General features: G+C 44.8%; 1 protein-coding gene across 2 annotated transcripts in view; it reads left to right on the top strand.

The window, feature by feature from the left end:
* The window catches only part of TMCC3 (transmembrane and coiled-coil domain family 3), a 218,976-nt gene that overhangs the window by 153,649 nt on the left and 48,473 nt on the right, over positions 1-16,854 (top strand). The window contains exon 1 of one of the 2 annotated variants that reach the window (XM_032874233.1): positions 1,421-1,562. The exons of the other annotated variant lie outside the window; for it this stretch is intronic. Within the exon in view, the coding sequence (XP_032730124.1) occupies positions 1,485-1,562 (78 nt within the window). The 5' untranslated portion in view covers positions 1,421-1,484. Of the gene's footprint in view, positions 1-1,420; positions 1,563-16,854 lie in introns of those variants that run through there. 2 annotated transcript variants of the gene reach the window in all.

The raw sequence follows: 16,854 nt of genomic DNA, 5'->3' as shown, positions 1-16,854 counted from the left end.
CTAACCGGTGTCCTTTTACACATCTTTAATCAGTGCTTCACATGGCTATCAGATAGATGCCCTCCAGCTTCCATCCTCAGATTGTCATTTCCCCCATTTAGAAACCTCCAGGAGCTGCCCAGCACCCACAGAATAAGGCTGAACTCCCTCTTCTGGAAAGCAGAGCCAGGCAGCACGTGGTCTCCACCTACTTTTCTTCTTGTGTCCTCCTGTTCCTGAAGACACCCCCCAAACTGGCGCCCTGAAGTTTTCGGAAACTGGAAACTGACCTTTGGTTTTAAATGCTCAGTATTTTTCTTCTGCCTGCGAGACCCACCCCCCCATCCCTTTGAAGAGGAGAATCATATGCTCCCTTCCTTCTAGGCTTGTTACCTGGCCCTCTAACTCGAGTTCTCTTTGGAGCAGCTGCAACTACAGTATTTTTTTTTAACTACGGTATTTTAACTCAGTATCCCACTAGTACACCCTTCATAACCAGACGAGGGTGTTCTGAATGTTGGCTTAGGTACCATATTTAATCGTTCACCAGCCCTTTGTTTTGTAGAATACAAATGTTTTTTGGGTTTTTTTTGAGGTGGGAGTGGGGAGGATAGGAGGAGCAGAGGGAAAGGGAGAGAATCCTAAACAGGCTCCACACCTAGTCTGTAGCCCTAGTGGGGGGCTTGATCTCACAACCCTGAGATCCTGACCTCAGTCGGACATGCTCAACCCACTGAGCCCCTAGATCCCAGATTACTTGTGGGCAGGGACTGTTCATTGGAAATAGAGAATTCTAAAATAGAACAATATATATTGACTTCCAAGTAGGAATCACGTAAAAGTGAGCCAGATATACAAAATTAAAATACATAACTCCATAGACCTTTGTTTAGATGGAAATGAGCTCTGTGCTCAGCAAGATCCTAAGAAAAACACGGGCTTTAAAACAAACAAAAAAAACCCAAAAAAACTCTGGTCCCCGCCCCAGGGTGTGGCCCATAGTAGATGCCCAAGAAGTGCATGTTGAATAAACAAAATAGCATAAAAGAAAGCATTTAAGGCAAGCCTCAACATCTTGCCAAAATTCCATCTTTTATCATAAACATACAAATAAGCTCACAAATAGAGTAGATGTCAGTCAAATTTTGAGGAAAACGAAGCCAGCGTGGGAGAGTGCGGATTCAAGTTTCAGCCAGGGAGCGAGGGAGAGAAGTTGAACCTGGGGCAGGGTCTAGGGCCCCGGCTCGGGGGCGGGCACGGAGAGGCGGGGAGAGGGGAAGGGGGAGGAGACTCTGGCGTCCCTGCCCCGCCTCCCCCACCCCGGTCCCCACCCCCACCCCCAGCGGCGGCGGCGCAGGGCAGCAGCGCGGGTGTCGGCAACAGCTGCAGCAGCCCGCGCCGCCCCCTCGGCCGCGGCTCTCAGGGCGAGCCTGAGCACGGTCGGCGGCTCGCGGCGCGGCGCGGCGGCCGGAGGAGACGGGAAAGTTGCCGGGGCGAGCGCCGACATGCCGGGCAGCGACACGGCGCTCACCGTGGACCGGACCTACTCCGACCCGGGCCGGCACCACCGCTGCAAGAGCCGGGTGAGAGGCGCGGGCGGGGCGGCGGTGGGGCGCCGGGCCGAGGGGCGAGGCCGGTGGTGCTTTGGCTCCGGTGTTCGCCAACTCTCGCTCCCCGCCTCTCGCCGCCTGCCTCCCTCCCTCCCCGACTGCCACGGGTTTGCGCCGCGGGGGCTGGGAATGGGGGGCGCCGGAGCCCGGGTCGGGGTTGGGGGCCGAGCGGAGCCCGGCCCGCCGGACCCCGCCCTCCGCCGCCGTCGGCTCCCCGCGCGCCTGCCGGACCCGCGCGCCCGGTGTCCCCGACGGCCCGCGCTCCGCCACCCTCCGCCAGGGAGCGCCCTCCGCGCGGTGCCGGGACGCGAGGGAACCCCGCCGGCCGCGGCCCGGGTGGGACGGCACGCTCGCCCTCCCGACCTCCCGTGCTGCCCGCGCCTCCCCAGCCCTCGGGCTTTCGGGCGCGGGGCGGCGGCGGACCGGCTTCCCGGTGTCGCGCGGCGGCTGCCCCGGCTCTGCCCGAGCGAAAAGTCAGCCTTCGCGCTTGCAGCCCGGGAGTTCCCAGCCGTGCCGAGCGGGCGCCCTCTCCATTGTTTGCAGTGTAATTTGCTGTTGCTGATTTTGGCAGTGGGCGAAAATAGCTCTTCAGAGCAAGCAGCAGAGACGAGCCCTGTAGTGCTTCAAAATGAAGACAGGAGGCCGCAGCTTGGGCGACGTCCCTCCCGGGAGCGGAGGCCCCCGCCGGCTGGGGGGTCCCTTTGCCTTCTGCGCTCTTCAGTCCCTTGGCCGACTGAAGCGCCTTTGCCAAACAGCACGTCCTCCACCTCACACTTGTCTGGCAAAGCTACCTGAAGGTGCTCTTTGCTAACCACTCACTTGTTGGAGATCTCAGCATTTGCGTGTCAGTCTCCCAGTGTAAAGTTCACAACTAGGGTTTTGCAAGAATTCTGGTCTGCCATCTCCCAAGATCCAGAGGCCACTGAATGGGAAAAGTGGCACGAGTGACAAATGCAGCTCAGCGCCTAGTGCGGCATTTGGGAGTTTAATCATAATTTGGAGAACTAATCAATTATCCCAGAGGTGAAGTAACTAGGCCCTGTTTCCCTTTTTCCTTTAGTATCTGTTAACTGAGTTAACGGAGTGGTTTAAATTTTTACAGATTAAACTTATTTGGTGGAGGTTACTGCATCCCCTCCACTCTCCCCTACTCCCGGAAAGAATTCTTTTTTTACACTTTTTTTTTTAATGACGTATGGTTGACCCACAATGTTATATTTAGTTTCAAGTGTGCAGAATAGTGATTCCACAAATATGTACATTATAGAATGCTCACCATGATAAGTTTGCCATTTTCTTTAGAAGTTTCATAACAGTTTGTTATGAAAATAACCATAAACTCTTGGAAGAAAGCACTGGTGAAAGATCTTTGGTTACCTACAGTTAGAAATTTGGGGAAGGATGACTGGTTAACACAGAGTTAAGGAGGAAGCAAGGTGAAGCTCGTTTTCTAACACATTTGTAATTGGAGGAGTCTATTAATGTTGCCGTTGACAGAAGAAATTTCAGACTTGAAAAAAGTGTGGAAGCTTGGTTTCTCTTGTCACAACTGTGATAATCTTTGTGTAAACAGGATTAGTAATCTTTGAGGGACGGGTGGCTCACTGTGAGCTCATTTAAGTGATTTGGCGAGACTCACAGAACTTTGCAGAAGTCAGTCTTCATAATCTATGAAATGGTAGTGATAGAGTTAATACTTCAGATACCTGGGTGGCAAGTGGCAAAGCAAACACATAATTTATCTGTAGCTTTAGTTTGTCTCTGCTGGTTCGCCCGATGTTCCATTTCTGCATCTCCCTTTTCTATGGTACAGATGTACCATAATCTTCTGTGAAGGGAGTTGTTTATTTTCTTTAAAATTCTACTGACGATTTTACACATACTACCTTGTTTTGTTAGCATTGAAATACCTGATTTTGGGGAGGGGGAGAGATGGAGAGAGAGCACCTTAAGCAGGCTTCACATCAATCGTGGAGCCCGACCTGGGGCTGGGTCTCACCACCTGCGATCATGACCTGAGCTGAAATCAAGAGTCGGAGGCTAACCACTGAGCTGCCCATGTGCCCCGAGACACCTGATTTTTAAAAATAGACTGTGTTTTAAACCCAGGTTAGACACTGTATGTACTGATTATTCTAAGTTAGTTTATTCGGTAAATGCAATCTCATGAGGACTAGATAATCTCAGATCGGAGGTGTAGAACTTTAGTGGACAGTGACAACATGTCTTCTAGCAGCAATGCTGAGATCCCTCTTTACACTTCTTGACGGTCTGCTTTTAGGGTTTTACTGTTCAGATGGCAGGGAATGGAACTGGAGGAAGTTTTGTAAACTCATGACTTTCCTCGAGGGAGGCCGATGTAATTTTGAGTCTGTCCTTGAGGCTTCCCTTCCGTGCTGTAATGAAGGGAAACTACCAACAATTTTTCCTGTGCAGAAAGTATTTCTGCTTTCAGATGATTCTACCTCCTATTTTGTGGAACTGTTTTAGATTTAGCTATAAAGACGTGCTTTTTTCTACACTGAGAAAACATGTGATATAGGAGAACATCAGGCAGTATTAGGGTTTAATTTCTTTTTTTTTTTAAGATTTTATTTATTTATTTGACAGAGATCACAAGTAGAGAGGCAGGCAGAGAGAGAGAGAGAGAGGAGGAAGTAGGCTCCCTTCTGAGCAGGCAGCCCGATGTGGGGCTCCATCCCAGGACCCTGGGATCATGACCCAAGCCGAAGGCAGAGGCTTTAACCCACTGAGCCACCCAGGCGCCCCTAGGGTTTAATTTCTTGATGTCACTGTCCCTTTGGCAATAAACCATCTAGTATAGGATTGTAAAAGGACCCTCTTGTGGGCTCACCTAAAAATACTCTGATGAGAACTAAAGATGCATTGGATAAGTTGAGTTCACCTTTCAGAGACACACAGTTTCCTCGAAGGAAGGGGCTAAGACTCCCAAGAAGTCAAATTCTTGGTTACTGAATGGTCATTTATTAAGTTCAAAATTGATACCTGGTTGCGATAACAGGAAAAATACACATCTCTCTTGCTGATTTTGGTTAAGCCTTTGAGACTAGAATAATAATGAGGCAGTGTACTATTTTAATGTTGCAGGAGTCTATTTTTATAGCCAGGTGGATTAACCTAGATTTCCTCCCCTTGGTGAAAATGTAATATAACTAATGAATTCTGTGATTATCTCTAAGTTGACAAGTCAGGATCATTCACATTTTTAAAAACTTCATCAGGGTAAAACTCAGAAATGGTGCATGTTAACTCGACACACAGAATAATATGTCCAACTTTACAAGGAAAAGCATGCAGAGTTTGAATCCTACTTTAAAGCCTGCAGGCAGTCCACTTCCTATATATTACCTGGTTTTTATTAATTATGTGTGAATCGAATTTCTGTTAGTTCTAATTTTAAATGTTCTAGAATGGCACCTTCAGCCACTTGTGGATAGTGGTCAGCGGCTGGGGCTCTTGCATCAAGTGTCTTGGATCGTATTCTGGCCCTTCCCATTTCCTAGCCGAGGGAGCACTAGCCAAGCTCGAACTCCCTGAGGCACCAGTTCCCCTTCTGTAACAGAGGTGATAATAGTCTCTACTTCTGGGAGAGATCATGAGTCTTCAAAAAGAGAGCATTTGTTTAAAACAAACAAACCCACCCCAAAACCAAAAAACAGTTGTGTGCACTCGAGGTTAGATGTTTTTATCCCTGGGTAAGGTGAATACTTTTTTTCTTATTCTGTGGGTACCAATGCTAATCAGAATCACTAGTGATCCTGAGTGTTTACCTTCTTCCCATCTCTCATCTGTCGGCCATTCCACTGGGTCTTTCTTGGACTTTTCTCTGGAATTGGTTCCTTCCTCCCTTTGGCTCCCAGTCATCGCCTACATTATTTTAGCCACTTATGACCCCCCGGAATTGATCATGGTATGCTAGCTTCCTCATTGCTCTCCGATTTCATCAACCCTTATCCATCCTGCCCGCAAGGACCGGAGTATTCCACCTAGAGAGCCACTTTCATTATGCTATCCCCCAAAGACAGATCCTGCACCAGTGCCCTTATGGACTCTATAATCATTCTGAGTCTCAGTTTTCTCTTCTACACCCCAGGACTGTTACAAGGAGTAAATGCAGTAACATCTATAAAATGGCAGGTACCCAGGAAGAACTCAGTAGATGGTAGCTGTTTTTCTTACCATCCTATAGGAAGTGGTCATAAGCTTGAGAATGGGAAGTCTGCTGATTTTGTGAACAGAATAGACTTTTTTGGGGCATTTTTAGCATTTTGTCCCTCCTCTGTCATATGTTCCTTATCACATTGACTAAACAGTATTTGCATTTGTCACTTACCTGTTTATAAACTGTAGACACTGGCACTTTGAGAACAAGAGGTTTCATTCATTCAGCAAATACTTGCTGAGCACCTTCCCGTAAGCTAGCGGCTACCTTAGGCTTCAGGAGTGTAACGGTGAATGCAGCAAGCAGCCTGCTGTCTCTGGAAGCTTAATATCTGGTGATTGTGCTTTATTTACACTTGTGGCCCAGGAACTCCCCTCCTATTTTATAGGAGGAAATGGTAATAAGTACAGAGTTCTCTAACATCTGAAGTAAAATCTGTGTTGGGCATAGTGGCTCCCTGTAGTTCATCATTAGGTGTTCTGTGGTTTGGAAATAGACCTTGAATTACATGATGAGTAATGGCCAACAGCAGTCGAGGGGAAGAGGATGTCATAGCCCTTCTCGGAGTGGAAATGGCTGGGCAGTGATTTAATAAGTTCATGATCGCCTGCTCACTTCCAGGGCAAGCACAAGAGTGAGTGGGCACAGACTTCTGTCCTGGGGGCCCCTGACCTGCTGGAGGGCTGTGTGAGTACACTTCTGATCAGTGATTGGTTTTAGTGTAAGGATTTCATTAAAAGCGTGGTGAATAATGATGAGTGTCTCTAGTCTGATTTTTCTTAAATTGCGGCTGGATGGATTGATGGGGTGTGTGTATTTTGAGCTGTGCTTTGCCACGGGCTCACCGGCTCTCCCTTCAGAGGAGAACAAACTGCCAGCACACCCCGCTTGTCACATCCGGGCTGAATACCAAGACAGCTGCTACCAAGTTGGATCTAAGATGCGTTTCGCTTCAGTCCCAGGGCCTGAATTTCCAGAGCTGCTCTTAAGGTCAGAAATCATCCTGATCTTTCTGGATGGAAATTGCCCATGTCTTGACTTGGGACAGGCTGCAGCTTTCAGCCCTGCTGTTTCTTTTCTGTGTTTTCATGTTTTTAGTGGAGGGGGCTGGTTGAGAGAGAAGGGAGAGAACCATGAATCACTATACCGTGAATCAGAACCAGGACTTCACATGCCTTGGAAAAGGAGTACCAGGATGTATGATCCGAGCATGATCCAACTGCTTCCGCTGCTTGGGGAGAAGGGGTTGCTGCTTGAAGGAGAACAGCTTATCTGTTAATTATTCCTCCATAAGGAGGCAAACAGAAGAATGCAGAAACAGTCTTAACAGCCAACATGCTAATTCCTTACTCTACCCCAGGCACAATACTAAGCGCTTCGGATGCACGATCTCCTTAATCCTCATCATATGCTATTTGCAGCTAGATTTTTACAGATGAGGAAGTTGAGGCCCGGGCAGTTTATTCGTCCAAGGTCCTGTGGCTATTAGGAAATGGTCGAGCTAGGACCTGGTGAACCCAGATCTAGTTGCAGAACTTGCCTTTTACCCACTTCACTGGCTTCTACCTCTGAGATGAATCCTGGAGAGCAGCTCAGTCTTGCGGAAACCCGTTGAGGGCTGGAGCACAGGTTTGGTCGGCTTCTGCGGGGTGCCCGGCCACACTGTGGGTTCGGGATTCTTCCCATACAGAGCTTTGCCAGTCCTTTGTATATCGTCTTATGTGCCCAGGAAACCGTTGACGGATGAATGGCTTAGAGTGATGATTTATGAAGTTTTTATAATGCCTACGATACAAGATTGTTGCCACTAAATTTGAAGAAGTCTTAAAGGCTGTTAAATAAGCTCATGATTTAAGAACATCAGTAAAGAACCATCTTCCAGCCTGGTATTTGGTCTCCAGAGCATGAACACTTGAAAGACACAACAAGGCTGGTTCTTCCTTGTGACAGTTAAGTCACAGTCTGGCCACAGCAGATCTCCCAGTAGGACTTCAGCTTCCCTGGACTGAGGACATGTGCTCAATATGTGGGGCAGAGTGCTGGAAAGTAGATTCAAGGGTTTTAACACGTTAGAACTGAAACGGGAATGTAGACATAACTCCAGACCATCCCATCTGTAGAAGAGTGACATCCAGCCAGGCTGTAACCAGTGAAATGAGCTAACTAATACTGGCTGGCCAGGACTAACCATTATGCCAGCTTCTGTTTTAAAAGAGAATTCCTTAACAGAAAACAGTCTTAAATATTTTCAGATACCAAGATAATTGCTAAGTTATATGGAATACATATATCAAAATTTAAATAGAATGAGAATTTGAAGTTATTTGCAATAGAGAATTGATGGACAGATTTTAAATTTTGTGAGTTTTCTAGGTGGGGAAAAAAATGAATTTGAGTGATTTAGTGTTAGGCCATCACCCTTATGAGTTTGTTGGCAGATTTTTGATGGGACTAGATGGGAAGAGGGGGTGACATTTCCTGTATCAGACTGCTTAGCTACAGGAGCTCTGTTTCCACTAGTAAAGATGATCTTTTCTGATTTTATTGTTGGTTTTTTTTTTCCCCAGAATAAAGTTTTGCAAAATGAGCTCATCTTTGTCTTTACCTTCTACCTGTTGGGATTGGATATTGGGCAAAAATGTGTACCAGATACATAAGTCATGGAGTGCATTACACACACACACACACACACACACACACACGAACTTAGAATTCAAACCTGGTGTTTGTTGCCTCCGAATCTTTCCATTCCTGTGAGACTCTCATTGAGAGCATCTTCCAGCACCAAGTGTTTTCTGCATATGTAATTTTCATGCAACACACCAGAAACATCATCTGGTTCTTAGCCGTGCAAACAAATGTCTGCCCCAGTGGTAGTGGGAGGACAGGGATAGGGTCCACTAGCACGTTCAGTGCCAGTCCCCAGTGAAGGACCTCCCTGAGGGAAACTGAATTCTGCCTCCACAGCCCAGGAGTAAGGTGGCTTTAGCACATAATAAAGGGCATCTCAAAGTCCATATTCTGGACTTTGTTCATTCTCTCAGATTCTCCCCACCCCCAGCCTGGAGCCTAGAATACTTGCCCTTTCCAGCATGTTCCCAAACCAGATGCCTGGGAAGCTCTCAGGCCCCCCTTCCCCGGCTTACCCACCACATCCCCTGGGTTTCCTTCTCAACCACCAGCATCACTTTCTTAGTTTTCTTCTGGATTTGAAGACAATGAAGGGTTAAGAGTATGGACTCTGGAGTCAGACTTGATCGTCCACTTCTCCACCTACCTGCCCTGCGAACAGGCGTGAGAAGTGTGAGGAAACCCACTGTTCTGATGTTGAGTCACTCTTGCGCACCAGAGTTCCCCAAACTCCAGTCATTCCCACACCTACGCACAACTTCCTCGCACCTGTACAAAGATTTACTTAATATTTCCAAAGCCATTCACTCCTTCAAACTTAAATTTGTTTTTAAAGTACTGATGTTCCTCTTGTAGTTAATATTGGCTGAGCCCCTGAGGGCTTACAGTACAAGATGGCGAAGAGGAGACCTTGCTGGAGATCAGTAGAGCTGTTAGCTCTGAACAGAGACTTTCCCGAGAATCACCTGGTTGGCCTTGCGGGTGGTTTTCAAGGGAATCGTTGGCTTGCGGTGATTCTGTGTTACTGCTTTCACTTTATGTCACCAAAAATAATTCAGAATCGTTTTGGAAAACACTGGGTGTTTGTATTGTATCATCTCTCATCTTTTTAGATATACTTCTTTTAGACCCACGACTTAGAAGATGCTTGGAAATATTTTTCTTCATGGATTATGAAAATTTGAGTGTGTGGAGATGAACAGAAGCCTACTCTGGTGATTTGAAGGCAGCCTTGTCCGGGTTGTACTACTTGGAAGAAGTTGGAAAAAGGGGGAATTGTACGTGTTCCGGGCCGGAGCTCCTGTCTTCTGATGACCTGAGAGAAACCGAGGCCGTGGAAGGCCTTGGGCAAAAGTGCAACACCAGAAAATAAGGACTCCTGGAATTTCAGGCAGGGACAGAAGGTGGGTGGAAAAGAAATTTCAGCTCTGTGTTCTGAAGTAAACTTGAATTTAATTAAGATGTGTATGTAGGCTTGTTGTAAGGAAATTAAATGGTAACTTGAGCTGCAGCCTTCCACAGAAACTTGAGATCGGTGCTTGTCCAAAAATAAAGTATGCCCTCCGTGAAAGCTACGCTTTAGCACCTCAACACGTTTACTCCAGTATGTGCAACCGTGCGTTGGGGCCAATGGTCCCTTTTTACCATTTTTGTGAAGAGACTGTGATAATCCAGAAGGCGTGGAACTCGGTTTCAGACAGTCAGTGGTGTACTATTTTAATCTCACTAATTGGAGCAGGTGGCCTCTATTTGAGACTGAATCTCTCGTTGGCATAGATTCTAATTTATCTGAAAATCCGAGGCCCATTCAGCAAGAGCTCTTCGGGCTGTGTATTGGCATCAGGCGAAGTGCTTGAAAGCTTCAACCATTAAAAGCACAGAAGGCTGAGAGGAAGATCGAAGAAATGGAGCTTAATGGTTTGCTGCTTTGATTCAACCGTGAAGACCGTTGGGTGTAGAGTTCGTCGGGAACATGGCGGAGTGTAGCCTGTCCAAGTGCTTGAGAAGGCTACTTACAAGTATTTCTCCAGCTGCAGATGGCATCTGAAGTATCTCCTTTGAATCCATCCCACAAGATGGCAGGGTTGAGGAGGACTTCACGCAGACCTCATGTTTTTATGGGCATTAGCACGTCTTCAGGCATGAGCCGAAGGGGTGTGTCAGAGTGACTCGGCTTACCACGGGCATTCAGCTTGAGATACTTCGAGACACCTCTAATGAAGTCGGAGACGGTCTCCAGATCGTGAACTTCTTCAACTGGACCACTCCTTCTCTTCTCTTCTCTCTTAACAGTAACCATGTGCTTCGCAAGATGTCTTATGAATATCGTGCTTTAAATCCTTCATCCTTCCAGAAGATGGGATCCCAGTTTCTCCCTCTGACACCCAGGGTATCTCATCTGACCTTTGTCTCCCACCCACCCTCAGCCCTCGAACTCTGGCTTCCTTAGCAGATCCCCCGGCTCCCCTCTGTGCCTGTGGGCACCCGCTCCCTCCTTTCATATGGGGGGTTATGGGGGGTTGAGGGGGGATGGCTGTCTTTGTTCATCTACACGTGGATCCTGGTACATGGTCGGGGCTTTGTAAAAACTGTCAGAATGAGTGAATGTGGGTATGTTGTAAAATTGCACCATCTTGAGAAGCTGGATAAACTTATTCCATGTTTGAGTCCTATCAATGCAGATTAATGTAGTTTATTTTAAAATTGCTGTCCAGGATTCCAGTTTATGGGTATTCCATCATCTAATTATTATGAAAGGACACATTATTGCTTCTAGGGTTTGGTTTTACGGGCACTTCGGTGACTGCCCTCGGACAGGCTTCTTTTTGCAGGTGGGAAGAATACGTTAGTGGGCTAAATCCTTAAAAGTGCAATCACTCTGCAAAGAGTGTGTGTATTTCAAGTTACAGTGTTGCCAACGTAAATTATACCTACTCTGTCCAACCCTGGGAGGTAGGGACACAGCAGTGAATATATATAAATCGAGAGCATTTGTATTACCATCCATGTATGAATAGGCCTCGACTCACTTCTTTCTGACACTATCACAAAACTTTTTGATCCTTGCCAATCTGATAAGTGAAAACTGGTAGCTCATTTTAATAAATACTTATGATACAAATGAGGTTAATCATATTTTAAAGTCTTTGTTTTGAAATAATCTCAGACCCCCCAAAAGTTACAAAACATAGTTTGGAGATGTCTGTGTATCTCTCCCCCAGATTCTCTCAGTGGTTACATCTTATGTAACAAAAGTGCAAAAGGTTGATCCTCATGTTCACATGCTTAAACATGTGCGTTGTGACTGTTAATATACTTCTGGCCATTTATCTAGTGGGTTATTAATTTTTTAAGTTGTCTTGTAGAAGTTTTGTGCTGATTGAGTAAGCTGTTTTGCGTGTACATTTTCTCCAGTTCCTCATTCCCAACTGTATTTTCTACTGTGACGTGGGAAATTGCCATAGGTTCGCACCAAAACGCCCCTCTCATCTCATGGTTTCCATGGGCCAGGGATCCCGGTGCAGCTTACCTGCTGCATTCTTCGTGGCAGGGTCTGGTTCACTGTTGACTGTGTGCAAACAGTCCTCCACTCAGAATTTCTCATTAGCCTAAGTAAAAGCAAGGTGTCAGCTAGGACTGCAGCCTAGTCTGAGACTTGGAATCCCTTTCTGAAGTAACTGTTTTTTTATATGGAATTATGATCCTTGCAGCTCTAAGACTGAGGCCCTCAGCCCCAGAAGCTGCCCACTGTTCTTTGCTGCTTGGCTCTCTCATAATGTAGTTTGAGAGAGCCTCAACTCTTGCATTTTGTCTCTTCCTCGAGACCCTCTCATAAAGGGTTTACCTGATTGGGCCTGGCACACCCAGATCAGCCCAAGTCAACTGATTAGGAACCTTAATTACATCTGCAAAATATTTTCACCTTTGCTATATAACATAACCTAATCACGGGAGTGAAACCCTGTCACGTTCAGAAGTCTTGCTCACACACAAGGGGAGGCTATCATACAGAGTATATACACCAGCAGGTAGGAAACTTGGGAACCGTCTTAGCAGTCTGCCTGCTACCTGCTTTGAATGATTTGCTGTGTGTGCTGAGTATGGAGCCTAGCGTGTGGCAAACACTGAATAAATAGTAACCAGACCTTGCCATGAAGAAATTTAAAAATTTGAGGGCTTACAGGATTTGTGTCATTCTTATAGTCAATCTTTTAAACACCCAAACAGCATGTTCTTCTAATACATTTTATGATTTAATAAATTTTATCTTTGGCCCATTTTTTTATAATTTAAGTAAACTCTACCCCCAGCATGGGACTTGAACTCATGACCCTAAGATCAAGAGTCTCATGCTGTACTGACTGAACTAGCCACGTGCCCCAATCTTTGGCCTGTTTAGAATTTGGTTCCCCTTTAGATGTCTACACAAGAATGACCGTTACCCCTGTACCAATTTTCGCATTGCTAGCTGCCTCTAAAATATACTGCTGTCTACATCTGTAGTTTTATAAATGTCTAATTTTTGTCTGGGTTTAAAAAAATTTTTTTTAAACTATTGAATCAGAGGTTATGGTTTTGGTACATTTTTTTCTGGATTGAAAAAAAACTGGGATTTGAAGTGAACATTTTGAGAACTCTAGCTCATGCACTTACAAACTTTCAAGTAGGCACGATTCCAGTGTCCCTTACAGTAAAAAAAGGCTTAAAGGTAGAGGGGAAGAGAGGGTGAAGTTCATTGTTTTTTAAAAATTTGCTTTCAGTTCTCTCTTTTGAACTAGATGTTGCCTTTCAACAAGTTCTATTTAACATAGAATCCTGACCTTCCACATGTTTGCAGAAGCTGTTACAGGACGAAGAATGTGTACTGTTGCTTCTTAATCGGGCTTTGCCGCCTTGATCACCTGTAGTCCACCGTCCCAGCTAGGGAGGTGGAAGAGCAGGGACTCACCTAAGTCTGTGCTCGGCTGGGCAGAGCCCTCTTTCAAGCTTGCCCTCCTTTCGCTTAGGAAACATGTTTAGTGCCCTGTGCTGTCCTCCTACTAGGACACTGATGTTGATTTGTCACTCACGTTAGGATAGTGAATACAACAGATTTTGTATTTGTAGGTTATAAGCTGTTTCTCTGTTTGGCTTGATTATCCCTATTTGTAAGTTACCCCTGTGGCTTGCAAAGGGGGTTGTTATTAACGTGTGTTAATTACTGAGAGGCTCACCTGCCTTGTAATCTTTGCATTTGACACAGAGGGAGGTTAAAACTGTTGTCTATGTCCAGAAACTAATACTTAACATTTCCTAACCTGACTCAAGAGCATATGAAAGGTGGAATAAATGTGCTTTTATTATGTGTGCTTTCATTTGAGAAAGGCATCATGCTTGTAAAAACCTCCTGACTTCAGCAACTATCAAGTAGTAGTTGCTGGATGAAGGTTATGTCCTGTGTGGAGCAATTGAAGCTGTTCGGTGAATTGGCATGTGTTGGGTAAGCAGGCACCAAAAGTAAAGCAAGAGTCGTCTTTTTTTTCATTCTTGTCCTTTTACCACCAGGGAGCCACCAGGGCTCTTAACACCCAATCGTTATGTTTCCAGCCCTCGGAAATGCTCTCTTGTTTGGGTGAGTGGGAGCATATTAAATTCTACCATTGAGATAGTTGACTGGCACTCTGGCCACTTCAAATGATCTGATGGCGAGACAGTTTTTTTACATCCTTAGGGCTCAAATTAAGCTCTTATTAAAAATTTTTGTTTAGGGGCGCCTGGGTGGCTCAGTGGGTTAAGCCGCTGCCTTCAGCTCAGGTCATGATCTCAGGGTCCTGGGATCGAGTCCCGCGTCGGGCTCCCTGCTCAGCAGGGAGCCTGCTTCCCGCCCCCCTCTCTCTGCCTGCCTCTCCATCTACTTGTGATCTCTCTCTGTCAAATAAATAAATAAATCTTTAAAAAAAAAAAAAATTTTTGTTTATTAAGTAAACTCTCCACCCAGTGGGGGGCTCGAACTCAACCACCCTCAGATCAAGAGCTGCATGCTTCCCAGACTGAGCCAGACGGGTGCCCATAATTTATTTTTAAAGCAAGACTTAGAGTTAAAATTTCAGCCTTGTTCCTGTTTGAGGGACAGTTTTGTAAACTGAGCCCACTGTTCCAACAAGCCTTGTTTAGAGCTTTTATTTCTTTGGGCAGATAGGAAATGAATGATGCAGTTTGGTGTTTCTGTGGCTATCTTTAAATGTTCCTGCCTCCTCAGCCTTCCTTTTTGAAACAATCTGTTGCACATAGGGGGTAATTTTAATGGTAACAGATTTGCTAAATAAGAATAATGCATATAATGTTGAAAGAGACACTAAATCCATATAGGAAGATTATTTTCTGTTTTCTGATACTTTGGACATTTCTAAAATCACGTTTGCATTGTTCGCAAATGATTCTTTGCAATAACTGCTCCCAGGACTCCTGGCTGGTGTAGTCGGTTAAAGCTTCCAACTCTTGGTTTCTGCTCAGATCTGATCTGCTCAGGTCTGATCTCATCAGGACCCTGAGATAGAGCACTGTGTTCATGTCCGGCTCTGTGCTCAGAAGGGAGTCTGCTTGTGATTCTCTCTGTCCCTTTCTCTCTCTCTCTCTCCCTCTGAACCTCCCTCCCCCTCTCAGATAAATAAATCTTTAAAAAAGAAAAAAAATTAAATAATTGCTCCTTAGTTTATCTACACAATAGCCTAAAGTGAGCCTGGATGTTTTTCTAGGGCCTCTAGCTTATTAAATTCTCAGTGGATTTTAATTTTCTGAAGTTTATGCTTGCTTTGGTTTAATTAAGGTTGAAGTTAATGTTCTCTGGAAGTAACTGCAGTGACATCAGATTCTGAGCTTATAAGGTAATGAAATGGTCCGTCAGAAACTGCAACTCACACCATATTTAGAAAGTAAACCAGATTCTCAGACGGGAAGATGTTCTGAGCATGCGGAAAATCCGTATCAAATCATTAACTGCATAGTTCTGGTTAAATAGTAGACATTTATTTTTAATTACTAAATGCGTCAGACATGGAAAAAACATTTTGAAAAATAATGATACCCACATACCTATGTCCTAGATTAACAGATGGCAACATTTTGCCACGTTTGCGTCAGATTTCTGCCACTTGTTTTTAAGAAATAAATGGCCCCAGATCCAGCTCTCTGGATGCCTTCTCCCTTCCTATGCCCTCAGGAGTCTCCAAAACCTAATGTATTTGGGTTTCATTCCTTTGCACGCTTTTATACATTGAATGAACTTATAAGCAATATATGGTATTGTTTTTTGTATTAAATATTTATATAAATGGCCTCTCTTTTGTGACTTGCTATTTTTTTCAGCATGCTGTTTTGATCTAGTTAAGCTTTTAGGTGTTTGGGTCTTTTAAACTTATTTAAATTTTTTTAAAACTTTATTTAAATTTATTTAGGTAATTTTTACACCCATCATGGGGCTTGAACTCACGACTCTGAGATCAAGAATTGCATGCTCTTCCACCTGAGCCAACCAGGTGCCCCCCAGCATGGTGTTTTAAAAATTTATCATACTTCATTTCCATCTTTTTTTCTTTTTAATTGCCGTATGTGATTTCAGTATCTGAATAAACCAGCGTGTTCGTAGCCATTCTCCTAGTGATGGACAAGTAGGTTGATTCAGAGGTCTGTATGCTCGTTGCAGAGTTTCTCTGGGGAAGATGCCGAGAAGTGACATTGCTGGGGCAGAGGAAGGAAGTATCTTCACCTTTACCATCTGTTCTTAAGTAGCTTTGTCAAGTGCTTGTACTTATAAGAGTGATCTGCTAAAGCCACATTTTGATGTATGTCACAGGAAATTTTCATAATGAATGCTAGATTTTCTGTGGTGCTAAATAGTATTTAAGTTTGTGTGCATTTTAATTTTGCCTGAAAGGAAATATGAAGTTATTTTGAATTTGCTGGCAGGCAGGTTTTTGCACCTTGTCAAGAATTTAGCATCTCTAATATTCAGGTCTGTAAAAGTTGGTGTGTCAATATTTTATATATTGAGATGTTGTTTACATACAGTAACCCCCTTAAGTGTAGAGTTATATGTTGACACAGTCTTGTAACTATCATTCCAAATAAGATACAGAATATTCCCATCACCTCAGAAAATCCCCTTTTGTTCCTTTTTAGTCAATACTGTGCTGTCCCCAGCAGCCATGGGTCTGATTTCTGTTCTCATGATCTTGTCTTTTCCAGAATGCACTATCAATGGAATCAGATGGTGTGAATGTAGCCTTTTCGAGTGTGGCTTCTTTCACTTAGCGTAATGCTTTTAAGATTCCTCAGTGTTGCCTGTGTTATGCTTTATTCCTTTTCAGTGATAAGTAGTATCAGTATGTTTTTAGGAGTACTGAAGTATGTGAGTGTGAGCAGTGATGAAAAATGACTTCAATCCCATGCAGCCTGTGTGACTGAATTTATCTG

This window comes from Lontra canadensis, unplaced genomic scaffold (genome assembly GCF_010015895.1).
Source record: "Lontra canadensis isolate GAN:19392208 unplaced genomic scaffold, GSC_riverotter_1.0 scaffold52, whole genome shotgun sequence".
In the NCBI taxonomy this organism is placed as follows: Eukaryota; Metazoa; Chordata; class Mammalia; order Carnivora; family Mustelidae; genus Lontra; species Lontra canadensis.
This window is presented reverse-complemented; position numbering and strand designations above follow the sequence as displayed.